Below are 16,762 nucleotides of genomic sequence, written 5' to 3'. Positions count from 1 at the left end.
TTGTTTAGTCTACTCTGTACCGTCTGTAAATGTTTAGTCTACTTTGAACCGTCTGTAATTGTTTAGTCTGCTCTGTACCGTCTGTAATTGTTTAGTCTACTCTGTACCGTCTGTAAAATGTTGAGTCTAACCTGTACCGTCTGTAAAATGTTGAGTATAACCTGTACCGTCTGTAAATGTTTAGTCTGCTCTGTACCGTCTGTAAAATGTTCAGTCTAATCTGTACCGTCTGTAAAATGTTTTGTCTGCTCTGTACCGTCGGAAAGAAAGTTGACCGCTTTCTAGGAAAAGAGAAAGCAGTTGTTTCATTTGCTTAGTGAATTTCAAAAGAAATAGTTGTTGACGCTTCTCAGTGAAAAAAAGACAGAATTTAGAAATACATAAATGTCTGATTTCTTCCTTGATGTTAGTGAGGGGAAAGTTAGAGCGGTAAAAAGGTAAAAAAAATTGAAAGTGATGAAATTAGTTGAAAGAAATTGCATTTTTTTGATTTTTTTTATGTTTAACTTTCAGATTAAAGAAACAGCTTTTTACCGTCTATAAGTAAGATTTTAATTCAACAAAATTATATTATGTCTTTTCAGATTAGTTAACGTGAAACCCTTAATGAAGAATACATCGGAAGAATTTATCAAATGTCGTCTTACAATTTTTCAATGAGTTTTATACTATATTACGTAAATTTCAGTATTTGCGAAAATAAATAAATAGCCATGAATATGCGGGAACAGTTTTAAAGAGTTCCTTATAATCATTTAGTTAAAAAACTAAATATCTGCAGTATTCCATTATCAGAAAGTGAAGAATACGACATTTGATGAATTCTTTCGATGTATTCGTTATTAAGGTTTTTCACTGAGATTACAATGAGAACAATAAAACTCTGAACTAGGAAGACGACATTTAAACTCAGATTATGGAGCTTTAAAAAGTCCATTGAACATAAAAAATGTGCAGTAATAACAGACCCATTTAATTTAATACGTGTTTAATATGTTACAGTACAATTTATTGCTTTGTTACAACATGTCGTCTTCCTATTCCACAGTTTTCTGGTTCTCACTGTAAAACTAACTCTCCGAATCCCAGTACATTGTACGATATGTACATATTGTTTAGAAAATAAAAAAAACTTTTATAAGCTTTCTTGTAAAGAAATTGAGTATTAGCCTTAAACTGAAATTTTCTAATCCATTTATCTAGCTGATAAATTTTAATTTAACTGATATATGTTAATCTAACTGATAGATGTTAATCGTTAATATTTAAAATTAGCATAATTTAGTTTAAAATATCTAAGGTCTACGACATTGAATTACAAAGATATGGGGATTAGACAATCAGCGTTTGTATGGCAAAGACTAATGGATTTTTACTAATTCTTGTATTATTGCCTTAATACGTTTGGGACTAAAAACTTGAATTTTAAACTACAAACAAACAAGAGAATAATAAAGCTTCCGAAAAAATGTCGCATTTGCATGCATAAAGAGATATTTAAGTGATAAAAAGCTCTTCGCTCATTTATATATATTTATTTGTATATATGAAAGCTAAAGCTGAACAAACGGCTGGACAAAATTGGCTGATTTTTTTTGGAAGGAACCTATGGGTAACATTGGCTAAAAAAATTAGAAACTTTTCATAAAAAATCAATTTTTTTATTTCACGGGCATCTCCAGGATGAAATAATTATGCAGCTAATTTTCTTTTACAAATCTATTTCATTATTTAGTTGGCTCGAAAATGGGAGTGAGGTGAACTGTCTGGATAAAAATGGGAACTCCGCTCTTCACCTGGCAACAGAGAAGGGGTTCAGGTTATGCCCTTTAAGATATAGCACTTTAAAGATTAATATCTAGATATTTCGGAACGGGTACAAAAAGTCGATTATCAAAACGTTGATTATCTAAACGTAGAATAATACAACGTCGGTGATACAAAACGTCGACTGCCAAAAAACTGTCTTAACCTAATCTAACCCAACAATCAACCATGTAACATTTTGTAACTATCGACATTTTGTTGTAGTCGACGTTTTGTAACAGTAACGTTTTATAGCAGTCGACGTTTTGCAGTTTTCGACGATTTGTTATTCGATGTTTCGTTATTCGTCTTTTGGGTAGTCGACGTTTTGATAATCGACATTTTGTACCGACTCCGATATATCATGGTCTAGGGGTGTATGTAAGGCTCTCCTAAATATAATATCTAGATATTTCATGATCCAGGGGTGTATGTAAGGTGCTCCTAGATGCTGGAGCAAGGGTCAACATGAAAAGTTTAAACGACGGAAGAACGGCAGTTCATTACGCGGCCATAGAAGGTATTTCATGAGGGCAATTCAAAATAAAGAATTTTTGTTAAAAATTTATGAATTATTTAATTTGAAGAACCAACTCATTTTTAAAGTTAATTGAGAAGGATGAAAATTCAACTAAAGGCAAACAAATTATAAGATAAATATCAACAAAGTTTACCCCAAGTCAACATGTTTATTTTAATGTTTAAAGCTTCATATTCTAACTTATTCCATAAATAGGAACAATCTTATTAGTTTTATATTATTATTATATTGTATCTATAAAGCAATTTCAGTGTTTAATTTTCATAAGTTTTACCTAGATATGGTTATGTAGCTAGAAATCCACAGCCAATTTTTCAAAGAGGAAATCATTGATTTCTCATTCAATCATTAACAGTACCGTTGTCAATCAAACATTCTATCTATAAATATAAAGGGTCACTTAAGATTACGCGTACAGTCCCTTTAAGAAATATTTCCTATTTTATTTAAGGACAAGGATGGAAATACAGCAGAGGAGTATGCGGATAGATTTCATAATTTTGAAGTTCTAAACGTAATAGAGGTAAATATAATTAGTTTAAACAAAAATTTAAATTTTCTAATTTTTGGACTTTCTTATGATAAAGTAAATTTTTCACGATTAAGTAATTTTCTCATGATTAAGTAAATTTCTCATGATTAAGTAAATTTCTCATGATTAAGTAAATTTCTCATGATTAAGTAAATTTCTCATGATTAAGTAAATTTTTCATGATAAAGTAATTTTCTCATGATTAAGCAAATTTCACTTTAAATTGAAATCATAACTCATCTTTTTAAAAGGAGCTCATTAGAGAAACAAAAAGCTTTAATTTTCAAATATGTTGCACGGGCGTAAAATCAAAACTGAAGGAAGGAGTTAAGAGGACACAAAGTCGTAACAGTAAATTCGCATTAAACTTGGAAGTTTCTGGTGACTAAATATGTTTGTTCAAGAGTTTCTTGTGACTAAATATGTTTTTTTTCAAGAGTTTCTGGTGACTAAATATGTTTGTACAAGAGTTTGTGGCGACTAAATCTGTTTGTTTATCAGTTGCTGATGACTAAATCTGTTTGTTTAGGAGTTTCTGGTGACTAAATCTGTTTATTTAGGAGTTTCTGCATTGACTAAATCTGTTTGTTTAGGAGTTTCTGCAGTGACTAAATCTGTTTGTTTAGGAGTTTCTGGTGACTAAATCTGTTCATTTAGGAGTTTCTGGTGACTAAATCTGTTTGTTTAGGAGTTTCTGGTGACTAAATCTGTTCATTTAGGAGTTTCTGGTGACTAAATCTGTTTGTTTGGGAGTTTCTGGTGACTAAATCTGTTTGTTTGGGAGTTTCTGGTGACTAAATCTGTTCGTTTAGGGGTTTCTGGTGACTAAATCTATTTGTTTAGGAGTTTCTGGTAACTAAATCTGTTTGTTTAGGAGTTTCTGGTGACTACATCTGTTCGTTTAGGGGTTTCTGGTGTTTACATCTGTCTGTTTAGGAGTTTCTGGTGAATAAATCTGTCTATTTAGGAGTTTCCGGTGACGAACTCTGTTTGTTTAGGAGTTTCTGGTGACTAAAGCTGTTTGTTTAGGAGTTTCTGGTGACTAAATCTGTTTGTTTAGGAGTTTCTGGTGAATAAATCTGTTCGTTTAGGGTTTCTGGTGACTAAATCTGTTTGTTTAGGAGTTTCTGGTGACTAAACCAGTTCGTTTAGGGGTTCTGGTGACTAAACCAGTTCGTTTAGGGGTTCTGGTGACTACATTTGTTTGTTTATGAGTTTCTGGTGACTAAATCTGTTTGTTTAGGAGTTTCTGGTGACTAAGTCTGTTCGTTTAGGGGTGTCTGGTGACTAAAACTGTCTGTTTGGAGTTTCTGGTGACTAAATCTGTCCATTTAGGAGTTTCCGGTGACGAAATCTGTTTGTTTAGGAGTTTCTGCTGACTAAATCTGAATCTACAAGTACTCTATCACAGGCAAACTCATATAAAATGTATATGTAGAGTAAAGTGCAATTCCAAAAAAGTACATTTTATCATGATTCATGGTAAAACTAAGGTTTACTTCATTTAATGACCTACAGATCCGAATTGGACAGCAAACGAATTGTCACATTAAAATACAATGTTGCGCAAAATGTTTATATATCTAAAAGTTTCATAAAATATATTTTTTTCATATTTTGTCTTTCTCTGACTGATAAGGGCGATTAAAAAAGAGATTAACTTCTCTAAAATTATCCTAGTTTTTATTTTATAAGCTAAGATTTCTCTTTTAAACCTTTGGTCTCAAGGCTTAGAAAAAAATCCTTTTGCCTTCACAAACACATCTAGATAAACCGAATAAACCAAACAAAATTGGGGTTAAAACGTTAATGTTCTATCGCAGGTAAACTCATGTAAAACTTATATGTACTATAATGAAAAAGCAGAATTTGAACTCCTTTTAGTTATTGGTCACTGGTCAGACGTATTGGTCACTGGTCAGACGTTAGGATTTTAAAATTAAAAAAATTGAAACATCGAATATTTTGAGATGGGGTAATAGGATAACTATTTTTAGGATTAAACCAACATTTTTTTAATTCATCATCTTTTACTTTGCTTAAAAACTTATTTTTGATAAGTATACATGTATTTATTATTTGTTGCTGACAGTCAGAGTCAGAAAGAACGCTCACCGAAGAATCAGGTTATATACGATTAAGTATTTTTCATGTTTAGAATATAGTTTAATATAGGGTTCACTATGTACTTAATTATTACCAAAGAATGATACTACAGAGACGACTGTACGGAATTAATACTTTCTGTTTCCCTTATATTCATGGTAATTCCTACTTATGTAATTTTTTCAAATCATTAAATTAGTTATTGAAATTGTATATTAATGGCTGAACACTTAATTTAACCTTGAAATCGTAATAGTAGTCACGTCACGTCGTCTTTACAGTCTCATCTTTTGTGGCTAAACTTGTACATTTATTTGTATTTTAGATGATGATGAGAGTTCTATGATGAACTGGGTTATTTATGGAAATATGACAAAACAGCCAGATAGAGCTAAACGATCAAGGTATAATCTATGAAAATATATCAAAACAGCCAGATAGAACTAAACGATCAAGGTATAATCTGTGGAAATAGGACAAAACAAACTGATAGAACTAAACGGTCAAAGTTTGATCTGTAGAAATAGGACAAAACAGCCAGATAGAGCTAAACGGTCAAGGTATAATCTATGAAAGTATGACAAAACAACCACATAGAGCTGAACGGTCAAGGTATAATCTGTGAAAATATGACAAAACAACCAGATAGAACTAAACGGTCAAGGTTTGATCTGTAAAAATAGGACAAAACAGCCAGATAGAGCTAAACGGTCAAGGTATAATCTATGAAAATATGACAAAACAATCACATAGAACGGTCAAGGTATAATCTGTGGAAATATGACAAAACAACCAGATAGAACTAAACGGTCAAGGTATAATCAATGGAAATAGGACAAAACAAACTGATAAAGCTAAACGGTCAATGTTTGATCTGTGGAAATAGGACAAAACAACCAGATAGAACTAAACGGTCAAGGAATAATCTATGAAAGTATGACAAAACAACCAGATAGAGCTAAACGGTCAAGGAATAATCTATGAAAGTATGACAAAACAACCAGATAGAGCTAAACGGTCAATATGAAAGTATGACAAAACAACCAGATAGAGCTAAACGGTCAAGGTATAATCTTTGAAAACATATCAAAACAACCAGATAGAGCTAAACGATCAAGGTATAATCTTTGGAATTACGAAAAAAGAATCAAGGTAAAATTTGAGATCGGTGACGATCTTTTAGACGCCTCTTAATGTTTACGTTATTTGTATAATCTGTACTTGTAGTTAAGAGATTATGATATTCGTGAAATCCTAGAAAATTTTCATATGATGTATTTTTAAACTTTAAAGTAATTTTGATTTAATTCAGGAGTGCCCTGCAGAAGGTAGAAGAGCGTCCAAAATATGATGAAATATCCACAAACCTGGATTCAAGGTTTCAATAAAATCATTACACTAACATGTATAGAGACAGTAAAATGGAGTGGAATCAGCTTATTTATTACAATTAGTCATACATTTTTTTTGTTGGGGGGGGGGGGGTTTCTCACTTTTAGTCAGCTAAAGTGTGACAGTTAAAATGTCATCATCTAACTTTAGAACAATTTTATGATTTGTTTAAACTGTTCACAAACCATATATCTTCGTTGAGAGTATGTCAATTGTCAAACTTTAATTTTGTAGGAGGAAGAAAAAGTCCGAAACCCCAAAACAAGAATCTCCAAAATCCCGCCAGCCAGACGCTGAGAGTTCAGGGACGTAAATTAATGAATTTAAGAGAAGTCACTAAACTACCTGCCACTGGTTCAAATCCTGAATCACGGATTGAAAGTGAAAGATTCATTAGAATTTCAATCTATAATTCAGGATTTGAACCGACTATAGTAGTTCAGCGACCTCTGAAATTGATTAAATTTGGTCCCAGAGCGGAGAAAAGTTCTTGATTCCTGGACAATGTCTTCTCAAACAATCCCTGATGATCTGCTATCCTTAGATCTGGACAGGTAATTACTCTTAAAGGGACTGTTGATGTGATTTCAAGTGAACGATTCACAACGGTACCCTTTAAATTTAGCGTCATCATCGATGGCAATCTTTCCAAATCTTTACCATAAATCCTAAAAACTGGAGTGTACACTAGGACACAATGTACAATAAAACACAGTGTGAACTGGAGTGTACACTAGGGCACAGTGCAAACTGGAGTATACACTATAGTACAGTGTGAACTGGAGTGTACACTAGACCACAGTGTGAACTGGAGTGTACACTAGAGTACAGTGTGAACTGGAGGGTACCCTAGAGCACTGTGTGAACTGGAGTGTATACTAGAGCACAGTGTGAACTGGAGTGTACACTAGGGCACAGTGTGAACTGATGTGTACACTAGAGCACAGTGTGAACTGGAGTGTACACTAGAGCACTGTGTGAACTGGAGTGTACCCTAGAGCACAGTGTAAACTGGAGTGTACACTAGAGTACAGTGTGAACTGGAGTGTACACTAGAGTATAGTGTGAACTGGAGTGTACACTAGAGCACAGTGTGAACTGATGTGTACACTAGAGCACAGTGTGAACTGGAGTGTACACTAGGGCACAGTGTGAACTGGAGTGTACACTAGAGTACAGTGTGAACTGGAGTGTACTCTAGAGCACTGTGTGAACTGGAGTGTACACTATGGCACAGTGTGAACTCAATGCACCTGAAAATCCTAAAAGCTCTTTGTCCATCGCGGTTTTAAAAATTCGAATACAAATATCTATTTTCTTTGACTCTTGAAAAAAATAATGATAAAAAAACAGCATGTGTAGATAAGATTCATAGTTTTCAAGTTTCTGCAAAATAATAAGGGTAACTCCTCATTCTCTTGCTCAGTCAAAGGTTTAAGGTATGCCGTTGTGAATCGGATATGCCACTCAGCTAGTTTAATTACATTTACAGTCCCTTTAATAGTTGTCCAAAAAAAACAATAAGAAAACACTTTAAATATTTTAAAGAGATGGTGAGACAGAATCTGAGAAAGTTGTTCTTCTGAAACGGCTTCAGGTAAATAGGGTTTCTTATTAGTTTCCGCACTTTTCCGAAATTTTCCGGCCTATTCCGAATTTTACTCTCTGATGCCCGAAAGCGAACTTTATCTCAAGGATTTCTGATTTATAAATAGAAAAAACAAAAAAATAATTCATAATCTTACAATAGAATTTATTTCACATTTCACAATTTATTTCTATTTTTTACACAGTTTAACCCAGAACATAGGAGCCATAGAAAAAATTTGTAAAATGTCGTCTTGGCAATTTTTCAATGGGGTTTTTACTTTTATACCAATATCTCAGACATTGCAGGAATAAAGATTTAGCGATATGCGATAACCGTTTTTAAGAGCTCCATATAACGATTTAAGTAAAAAAACTTGATATCTGCAGCATTCCATTATCAGTAGGTTTAGAAAAAGACATTTTATAAATTCTTTGGATGGCCCCGAGTCCGAAGTTCTGGATAAAACTGTATTATAATTTACAAAACATTTTTTTGTCTGAATTATAAAATTTCTATTTTTTGTTTCCATTGTAGAGTCTTGTAGGGGACGAGAATGAGGAGAAAATAAAACTTTTAAAAATGAAAAAAGAAAGTTTAAAGATTAAGGAAGATTGTTTGGAGGGGAACATTGGATTAAAAAAAGAAGAGCATCTGAAGATGTTAGACAGTCTCTCCTTACAGTTTAGGTAAATGTCGTCTTTGAATCACATTGAAGACGACAACTTGTAATTTCCAATGTTTTCGGGTGTAATAAATCATCATTTTAAGGAAAGAGACGGAAGAATTGACTAGAGAACAACAAAAGGTAAATTTTAAAATAAAACATTTCTTACACAAAAATAAATAGATAAAAATTTAAAGAAAAGGCTAAAAATGCTTGACAGCAAAAAAAGGAATAATTTAACGTAAAGGTTGTCAAAAATCAGCGCAAGCAAAAAAAGTTTGAAAATTCCCATTTTGTTTAAAACTGATTTATTTTTTAACCACCATAAAACCATTTTATATCATTATATACATTCTTATTCCATAACCAATGGTATGAGCTTTATGAGATTATTCTCGACAAATAATAAGAAACCACCAACTAATTTTAAATGTACAAAAATAAGTGCTTCAGATTTGGTGAAAAATATTCAACAATATGGGTTTTGGAGAGTTAACTTAACCATTTTATTTGTATTTTTTTTGAACATTTACTTAATATAGGACGGTATAACTTGGAATATACAGGGTGTCCCACGAAACATAACAGTTGGTGAAAAGTTTTAAATGTCTTCTTCCATAATTTTTTAAGTTGCTTGATACCAAAGAGAATAATAAAACATATTACATGGCAGTCATAAAACAATAAATTTCTAAGTAAAACATATTTGAGTAAAAGAATTTTTAACGAAATAAAATGCGAAAAGTGTTTGATATATAATAAAGAATATGGAAGAAGACATTCAAAACTATTTACAAACTGTCATGTTTCGTGGGACACTCTGTATCTAAGAATATATATTTAGTAATACGTCTTGAAATATATCTAGGAATATATCTTGGAATATCTAGAAATATATCTAGGAATATACAGTAAAACCATACATCGGAAGAATTTATCAAATGTCATCTTGACAATTTTTCAATGAGTTTTATACTATATTACGCAAATTTCAGTATTTACGAATAAATAAATATAGCCATGAATATGCGGGAACAGTTTTATAGAGTTCCATATAATTATTTAATTAAAAAAACTAAATATCTGCAACATTCCATTATCAGAAAGTGAAGAATACGACATTTGATGAATTCTTTCAATGTATTCGTTATTAAGGGTTTCACTGTATCTAGTAATATACAGTAAAACCCTTAATAAAGAATACATCGGAAGAATTTATCAAATGTCGTCTTGACAATTTTTCAATCTGTTTTATACTATATTACATAAATTTCAGTATTTGTGAAAATAAATAAATAGCCATGAATATATGCGGGAACGCTTTTAAAGAGTTCCATATAATCATTTTATTAAAAAACTAAATATCTGCAACATTCCATTATCAGAAAGTGAAGAATACGACATTTGATGAACTCTTTCGATGTATTCGTTATTAAGGGTTTCACTGTATCTAGAAAAATATCTAGAAATATATCTATAAATATATCTCTGGATATCTCTAGGTATATATATCTAGGAATATATCTCTAGGAAGAGGATAGAATACAGGAGAAGATAGATAAACTAGAACTGGATCTAAGAAGTCTTGTTTCGTCTTCTCTTTTAGTTTCTTCCCTACTCAGCCCTAACCCACCAGGTTAATACAGTGTTAACTTTAAAGAATTAGACTTCATAGACGGCTGTACGGAATTTTTTCGTCATTTTTTCTTTCATTAATGAATTCTCTGCAACTTTGCTTTCTTTCCCAAATCCATAGATTAATAACAACACAGATAGAACATTAGATGTCTTCTTTTCACGATTTAGGGGTTTTCCGTTCACAATAACCCTGAAAATCTCTAAGAAGTTCCGCGCAGGCAGAGTTCAATTACAAGACAGAGTGCATATGCGATACCTGTGCGGACCTCTTTTGGGCTTCTTGCCTTTTGGTTATTGTGAACGATAAATCCCTAAATCTTGAAAATACGACATTTACTGCTCTATTTGTGTTGTTATTAATCTATGTTAAAATCATTTATCATACAAAAAGACCCTTTTTCCAAGCAATAGATTTGGTTTTTTACCTGCATGCTCATCATTAGAATTGAATTTTAGGCTGTCATCAAAGTCTGATTGAGGGTACAATTCTATATCTATATTCTATAGTCGCAGCAATCGTAATACCCAAATAACTTCTATAACAATAGATGGCAATGTTGAATTTGTACGCTCTCAATACAGCTTGTGCAACTCGTACATCTGTATTCTTACGTTAAAAGTGTCAACTTAGTTGTTGTGGCCGACAAAATTAGTAATAATAATGATAATTTTGGGATCAGTAAGTGCAATTTGGTGTTCTTTATCTTCTGTTTTAACGCTTTTTTAATTAATTTTGGAAAACATGTAAACTAATATTTGAAAATTTCGTTTTCCTTGTTAAATGTGACACTTTTGACGTCGTATGTAATTGGTCCATTTCTCTGTTGCCACAAATTGTAATTGATGATTTTTTTGGTAAAACCGAATCATAACTATTCTAAATTTGTATAAACTTAACATTCTGATTCAACCGGTTGTTATTCAATGTGTAATATATTAAAGAAAGTTTCATGTTATTATTTCTAACAATAGTACAATTTTTTCCCAAAATTAAACGTGCTTTTTTTAAAAGCCTCAACGTTTATGGGTTCAATATATAAAAATTTATCAAAACATAACAAAATAGCAATTAATCATTCTTGATAGTTTAAAAAATGCATTAGATTAAAGTTATTAAATTAGAAACAGTCATTTTAAATAAATTTTTTAAAGGTTTGATTAAACAGGATAAAGCAGGATATTTCCCTGTTTTGGATCTTGAAGATGAAATATCTTGCTGTTCTTGTCAAGAACTACTCACTCCTCCGCATAAGATATACCAGGTTGTAAGACTATAAGAGGGCAAAGTTGTTTGATAAACTGTAGGTCGGTTGATAAATAGATAGGTAGAGTTGATTGACTGTAAGTCGGTTGATAAATACATAGGTAGACTTGATTGATTAACTGTAAGTTGGTTGATAAATACACAGGTAGACTTGATTGATTAACTGTAAGTTGGTTGATAAATACATAGGTAGGCTTGATTGATTATATGTAAGTTGGTTGATAAATACATAGGTAGACTTGATTGATTAACTGTAAGTTGGTTGATAAATCATTATTAAATTGCAAAGACTTTGTTATATTGTATTTCCAGTGCACTAATGGAGATTTGATCTGCTCGTCATGTCGTGGCAACCCTGTATGTTCTTCCTGTGGTGTTTATCTTACACAAACTATCAGGAATTTGCGAACTTTTCCTTTAAATATTTTTAATTTAAAGATTAGGTGCATTATGCATGTTGACATTATTATGGTTTACAAAGGGAGAATAAACACTGTTTAGGTGCATAATGCAAATGAAGTATAAACGAGCAGGGATGCAGGGACTGAATTTAATGAATTGGATAGAGGTCGATGAACTATCTGCTGCTAGTTCAACTACTTCTCAAGTGCCTACTGGTTCAAATTCTGAATCACTGATTCAATCATTGATTGACTTCCTCTATTTAGTTCAACAACTTTTCACAATTCATTGAATCCAGTCCCAGATTTTAACAAATAGTTAGACATAGTTGCATGAACCGTTCCTACGTAGTGCAACGACTTCTCGCAATTCATTAAATTCGGCCCCTAGTCTCAGAAGTAGTATTCAAAAGTTTAACAATCTTATGCCATATGCTCATTTTCAGAACTACATACTAGGACATTGAATCAAGTAAAAGTAATGATAATTAAAAAATCGCAAATTCAGGAACAAGGCGTTGGAGAAAATAGCAAAAAAGCATTTTTGAGCACATCTGTAATAATATTTTTTTCGTAGATAAATAAAATAAAATTCATCAATTATTTGTAAATTTCTAAGATGCTGCAGTTAAAAATTAGTAATGTTAATAATGCATCCTTCCGTCTGTGTAGGGTTAATGATTAATTCTGAGAAATCTTTTATTGTTAATCTACAGTTAGATTCAATCTTTATTCAGTATCCTTCATTTGTAATCTTATTCTAGAGGAAATACTGAAATGAAGAGGTTATGTTGATCCTTAAAGGGAGTGTTCGCGAAAAATGAAAGGGGGTATTGCTGCTTACGGCAAAAAATAATCGCGCTTGATAGCTACTAATCTTACTAATCTGTAGCGTCTATAAGGAGTAAATTGTTAAAAACGATTTATACCGAAGAACGTAGCGTCCATACAAATTAAGAAAGTTGAAATATACGACTTGGATCGCAAAAAAATCCATTTCATTCCAAACAAATTATTCAGATACAGTGAAACCCTTTATAACGAATACATCGGAAGAATTTATCAAATGTCGTCTTGACAATTTTTCAATGAGTTTTATACTATATTACGTAAATTTCAGTATAATTGCGAAAATAAATAAATAGCCATGATGTATTCATTATTAAGGGTTTCACTGTATTATAACCAATAATCATTGATATTTTTTCGACGAATACATATAGTTGATATTTCATAATATTTTTTATTTTTATGATCTGATAGTTATTTTTGAAAACATTTATTCCTGCTTCGAGTATTTTTTGATAATGAAGACGACATTTACATATTTTCCAGGAATGTTCAAAATTCCAGCGCCAGCGAAATATTATTTGAAAAAAAAAAAAAATTCAAAAATATTATGAATTATTAACTATTTATGAATGCGTCGAAAAATAATTGATGACTATTGATTGTCATATCTGAATGATTTGTTTGGAATTAAATTGATTATTTTACGATCCGAGTTGAATGTTGCAACTTTCTGAAATTGTACGAACGCTATGTTCTTTAGCATGAGTCCTTTTTAACAATTTTTTTCTTATAGACGCAACAGATAGAAAATAAGATTAGTAGCGATCAAAAGCGCTTATTTTTCGCCGTAAGCCTATACCCCATTTTCACGAACACTCCCTTTAAACTAAAAGTACCTGTGTACATAAATTTCACTAGAAGGTAATGTACTGTTTTGTTTATTTAGTCTGTATTTGTACTGTACAATCAGCTTGCTCTGCTGCTTAAAATCGAACCCAGTACTTGAAATGAACCAGAGTTTATCAAGATCAAACTGACGGGAATATGTGTATCCACCTCAAAAGTTTCCAGTTCTGATAAATACTTGTAATTTGAAGGGTTTCTTCTGATTCTCTTAATTAAAGATGGATATATAGATGGGAGTAAACTCTGGTAAGAAAGCATTGATTATTAGATAAGAGTGAGATTAATCATGCACCAGCTGACACCAGGATTGATGGATCATAGTATTTATTGTTCGGAGTATTTACACTTATATTTATTAACTAGCCGAAGGGGCCAGCGTTGCCCGTGGAAAAAAATTTAAAAACAACCCCAAACCCTTGAGTGTCCACAAAAAATTTCAGCCCAATCCATCCAGCCGTTTGGCCGGCTAGACGCAACATATATATAAACGTATGTCAATTGCAGTTTTATTATACAGAGATAAGGTTGGGTTTAAACCCTGTAAACGCTGCCCTGTATGTGAACAGATGGGAAAGAATTCTGTTGAATAGGTGATAGTCTCGGTTACTGGAGAAAAGATGAGGATTAAGGATAAGCTGACCTGCTCCTCCTCAAATATTATATACATGATTACATGTAGGAGAGGAGGCCGAGTTTGTCCTTCCCATCCTCAATATATTGTTGCTGTGTTTGTATTTTTTATTTTTATTTTTTGCTTATATCTGTTATATTATAGGACAAACTCCTGATGATGCCAAAGTTTTTGGCGAAATATATTGAGAAGAAAATGATATAATTCTAGTGCTAGAGAGTAGGGTTGGGATTTGTTTAAAAACGATCTAAAGTTTATTATACAGATAATACTATCTTAGCATACTGTGAGAGCCATACGAATAGGGAGACCACTTTCAGACTCAACTTTGAATAGTCCAATGAACATGAGACACAAAAATTGTGCAGTGTAAACAGACCTGTTTCACTAAATACGTAATTTAATAAGTTAATACTTATACTATATGTTTTACTCTTGCCTTAATGTCGTCTTCTATCCCAAAGTTTTCTTGTTCTCACTGTACGAGAGATAAAACCATTGGAAGTGTAAAATATTTAAAATTTTTATAATGTAAAGTGATAAATATCCTTTGAAAAATAAAAATCAAACTTTTGACAGTTGGTGAATAGTTTTAAATGTATTTTTCCATACACTGTATTAGATATTAAAGGATTTTTAAAAAATCTTTTACTCAAATTTATTTTACTTTTACATCAACTTACTGTAATGTGATTGCTATAAAATATTTTTATCATTCTCGTTCGTATCAAACAACTTAATAAATTATGGAAGAAGACATTATAAATTATTTCAAAATGTCATGTTTCGTGGGGCACCTTAATATATTTGTCAATGTCATAAATGTCAAATAAAACTTAATAATGTGAACAGTGTTACTAATATAAACGTTTGTAGCAAAAATAAATAAAGAAATAATAATAATGATTATAATAATAATAAAAATAATTATATAATCCTGGTATGATAGTTTTAATGACAATTATAAAAATATTGATAATTACAATAATCATAATATGTTATTTAAATGATAATAAGAATAATAAGAATAATAATAATAATGATAATCATATTATATTAGTTTACTTATAATAAAAATAATAATAATCATAATCAGAGCTTTGACCGACCATAAAGCAACCCTTAGTGACGAGAGGTCATGACCGTAAGATTATAAAGATAGATTCAATTAGAGGTTAAATTGATAAATGATTATATCCAGATTATAAATTTCATACAATCATATAATTATTTACCCCTATTTTATTTAGTATACCCGCTTCTGTATCATTATAAACCTATTATCAATTACTGGTACCATACCTCGTTTACAACAACAGTATGGTAATTATGTCTGTATATAGTTTTGTTGGGAACTAATGATAATCTGATTTTATTACATAATTTCCAGTAGTTTCTGACGCAAAATTAATGATAGTCTGATATTTTTAACATAATTTTGCAGTAGTTTCTGACGCAAAATTAATGATAATCTGATTTTTTATTACATAATTTTCCAGTAATTTCTGACGCTAAATTAATGATAATCTGAATTTTTATTACAAAATTTCCAGTAGTTTCTGACGCAAAATTAATGATAATCTGATTTTTTATCACATAATTTCCAGCAGTTTCTGACGCAAAATTAATGATAATCTGATTTTTTATTACAAAATTTCCAATAGTTTCTAGGAACTAGAAAGATATAGAGAAGGTCAAGTGTATTTCGAAATTACTGGGACGACTATCAGGCCTCGTAGCCCCTGTAGTTTTGATTTTATGCAGAAATATGTGAAAACTAAAGGAATTGAGTCGTTTCCACAAACTCTGATTTTCTAATCACAATATCTCTGCAACCAAATGGCGTAGACCATAAATATTTCAAACTCTGAATTCTGGTAGATCAATTTAAGTTCGAAATACCAAGTTGCACAGACATAGGGATTAGAAAATTGAAGGTTGTGGCAAAGACTCAACTTCTTTATCTGGTGACATATTAGAAAATTAAAACATTTTTCTTCTTCTTAACTGCTTTTCATCAAGAGTTTTTAGTGAAAACAGATTTCTATCTTTACTTTAGTTTGACGTTAAAGGGAGCGACCGGCTATGTAAGGTAGTTGAACTGAGTATGCAGTGTTGTGGAAAACTTCTTTCGGATTCATTTGAGACATATTAGGAGTTTGAGACAAAGTAGGAGTTTTGAACGTCGAATTTTCACTCAAACTCAGGATTTACAGATCTTTAAAAGTTAATATGTCTCAAATAAATCCAAAAGAAGTTTTCCACAACACTACCTTACATAGCTTGTCACTTCCTTTAAAGGCTATAAAAAATTTTTTAGAAAATATTATATATTTCCCATGAAACCCATGACATTTCTTATCACCTTGTTTATAAAAAGAGAAAGGAGTGTACGCAATATGATATATTTATATAGTATACGTAGTGGTGTAAATATATCGATCCCCCGGTTCATTTCCCCTCCCTAGCTATAGGCGTCAACCTTACATCTGCTCATT

At 31.5% G+C, this 16,762-nt stretch overlaps 1 protein-coding gene across 1 annotated transcript; it reads left to right on the top strand.

Annotated features, from left to right (window-relative positions):
• The first annotated feature begins 322 nt into the window (after positions 1–322).
• On the top strand, positions 323–12,535 carry LOC111707873 (ankyrin repeat domain-containing protein 11). Its single transcript, XM_023481057.1, has 18 exons — positions 323–437; positions 1,736–1,819; positions 2,232–2,326; positions 2,626–2,630; positions 2,799–2,870; positions 4,246–4,290; positions 4,972–5,005; positions 5,311–5,389; positions 6,298–6,363; positions 6,612–6,682; positions 6,853–6,931; positions 7,926–7,974; positions 8,503–8,654; positions 8,737–8,773; positions 10,163–10,268; positions 11,423–11,532; positions 11,847–11,932; positions 12,444–12,535. Exons 1-18 carry the CDS (start codon positions 385–387, stop codon positions 12,481–12,483), a joined length of 1,263 nt encoding a protein of 420 aa, XP_023336825.1. The 5' UTR covers positions 323–384; the 3' UTR covers positions 12,484–12,535.
• The last annotated feature ends 4,227 nt before the right edge of the window (positions 12,536–16,762 follow it).

Source organism: Eurytemora carolleeae, unplaced genomic scaffold (genome assembly GCF_000591075.1).
Source record: "Eurytemora carolleeae unplaced genomic scaffold, Eaff_2.0 scaffold493, whole genome shotgun sequence".
Classification (NCBI taxonomy): domain Eukaryota; kingdom Metazoa; phylum Arthropoda; class Copepoda; order Calanoida; family Temoridae; genus Eurytemora; species Eurytemora carolleeae.
This window is presented reverse-complemented; position numbering and strand designations above follow the sequence as displayed.

What these genes read in the sequence shown, in the direction of transcription:
- LOC111707873 (XM_023481057.1), top strand. Translation starts at nt 385, where the DNA reads ATGTCTGATTTCTTCCTTGATGTTAGTGAGGGGAAAGTTAGAGCGGTA. An exon ending in AAGTTCTAAACGTAATAGAG is followed by an intron (nt 2,871 to 4,245) that starts GTAAATATAATT and finishes CTGTTTGTTTAG; the next exon opens with GAGTTTCTGCTGACTAAATC. An exon ending in CTACAAGTACTCTATCACAG is followed by an intron (nt 4,291 to 4,971) that starts GCAAACTCATAT and finishes TGTTGCTGACAG; the next exon opens with TCAGAGTCAGAAAGAACGCT.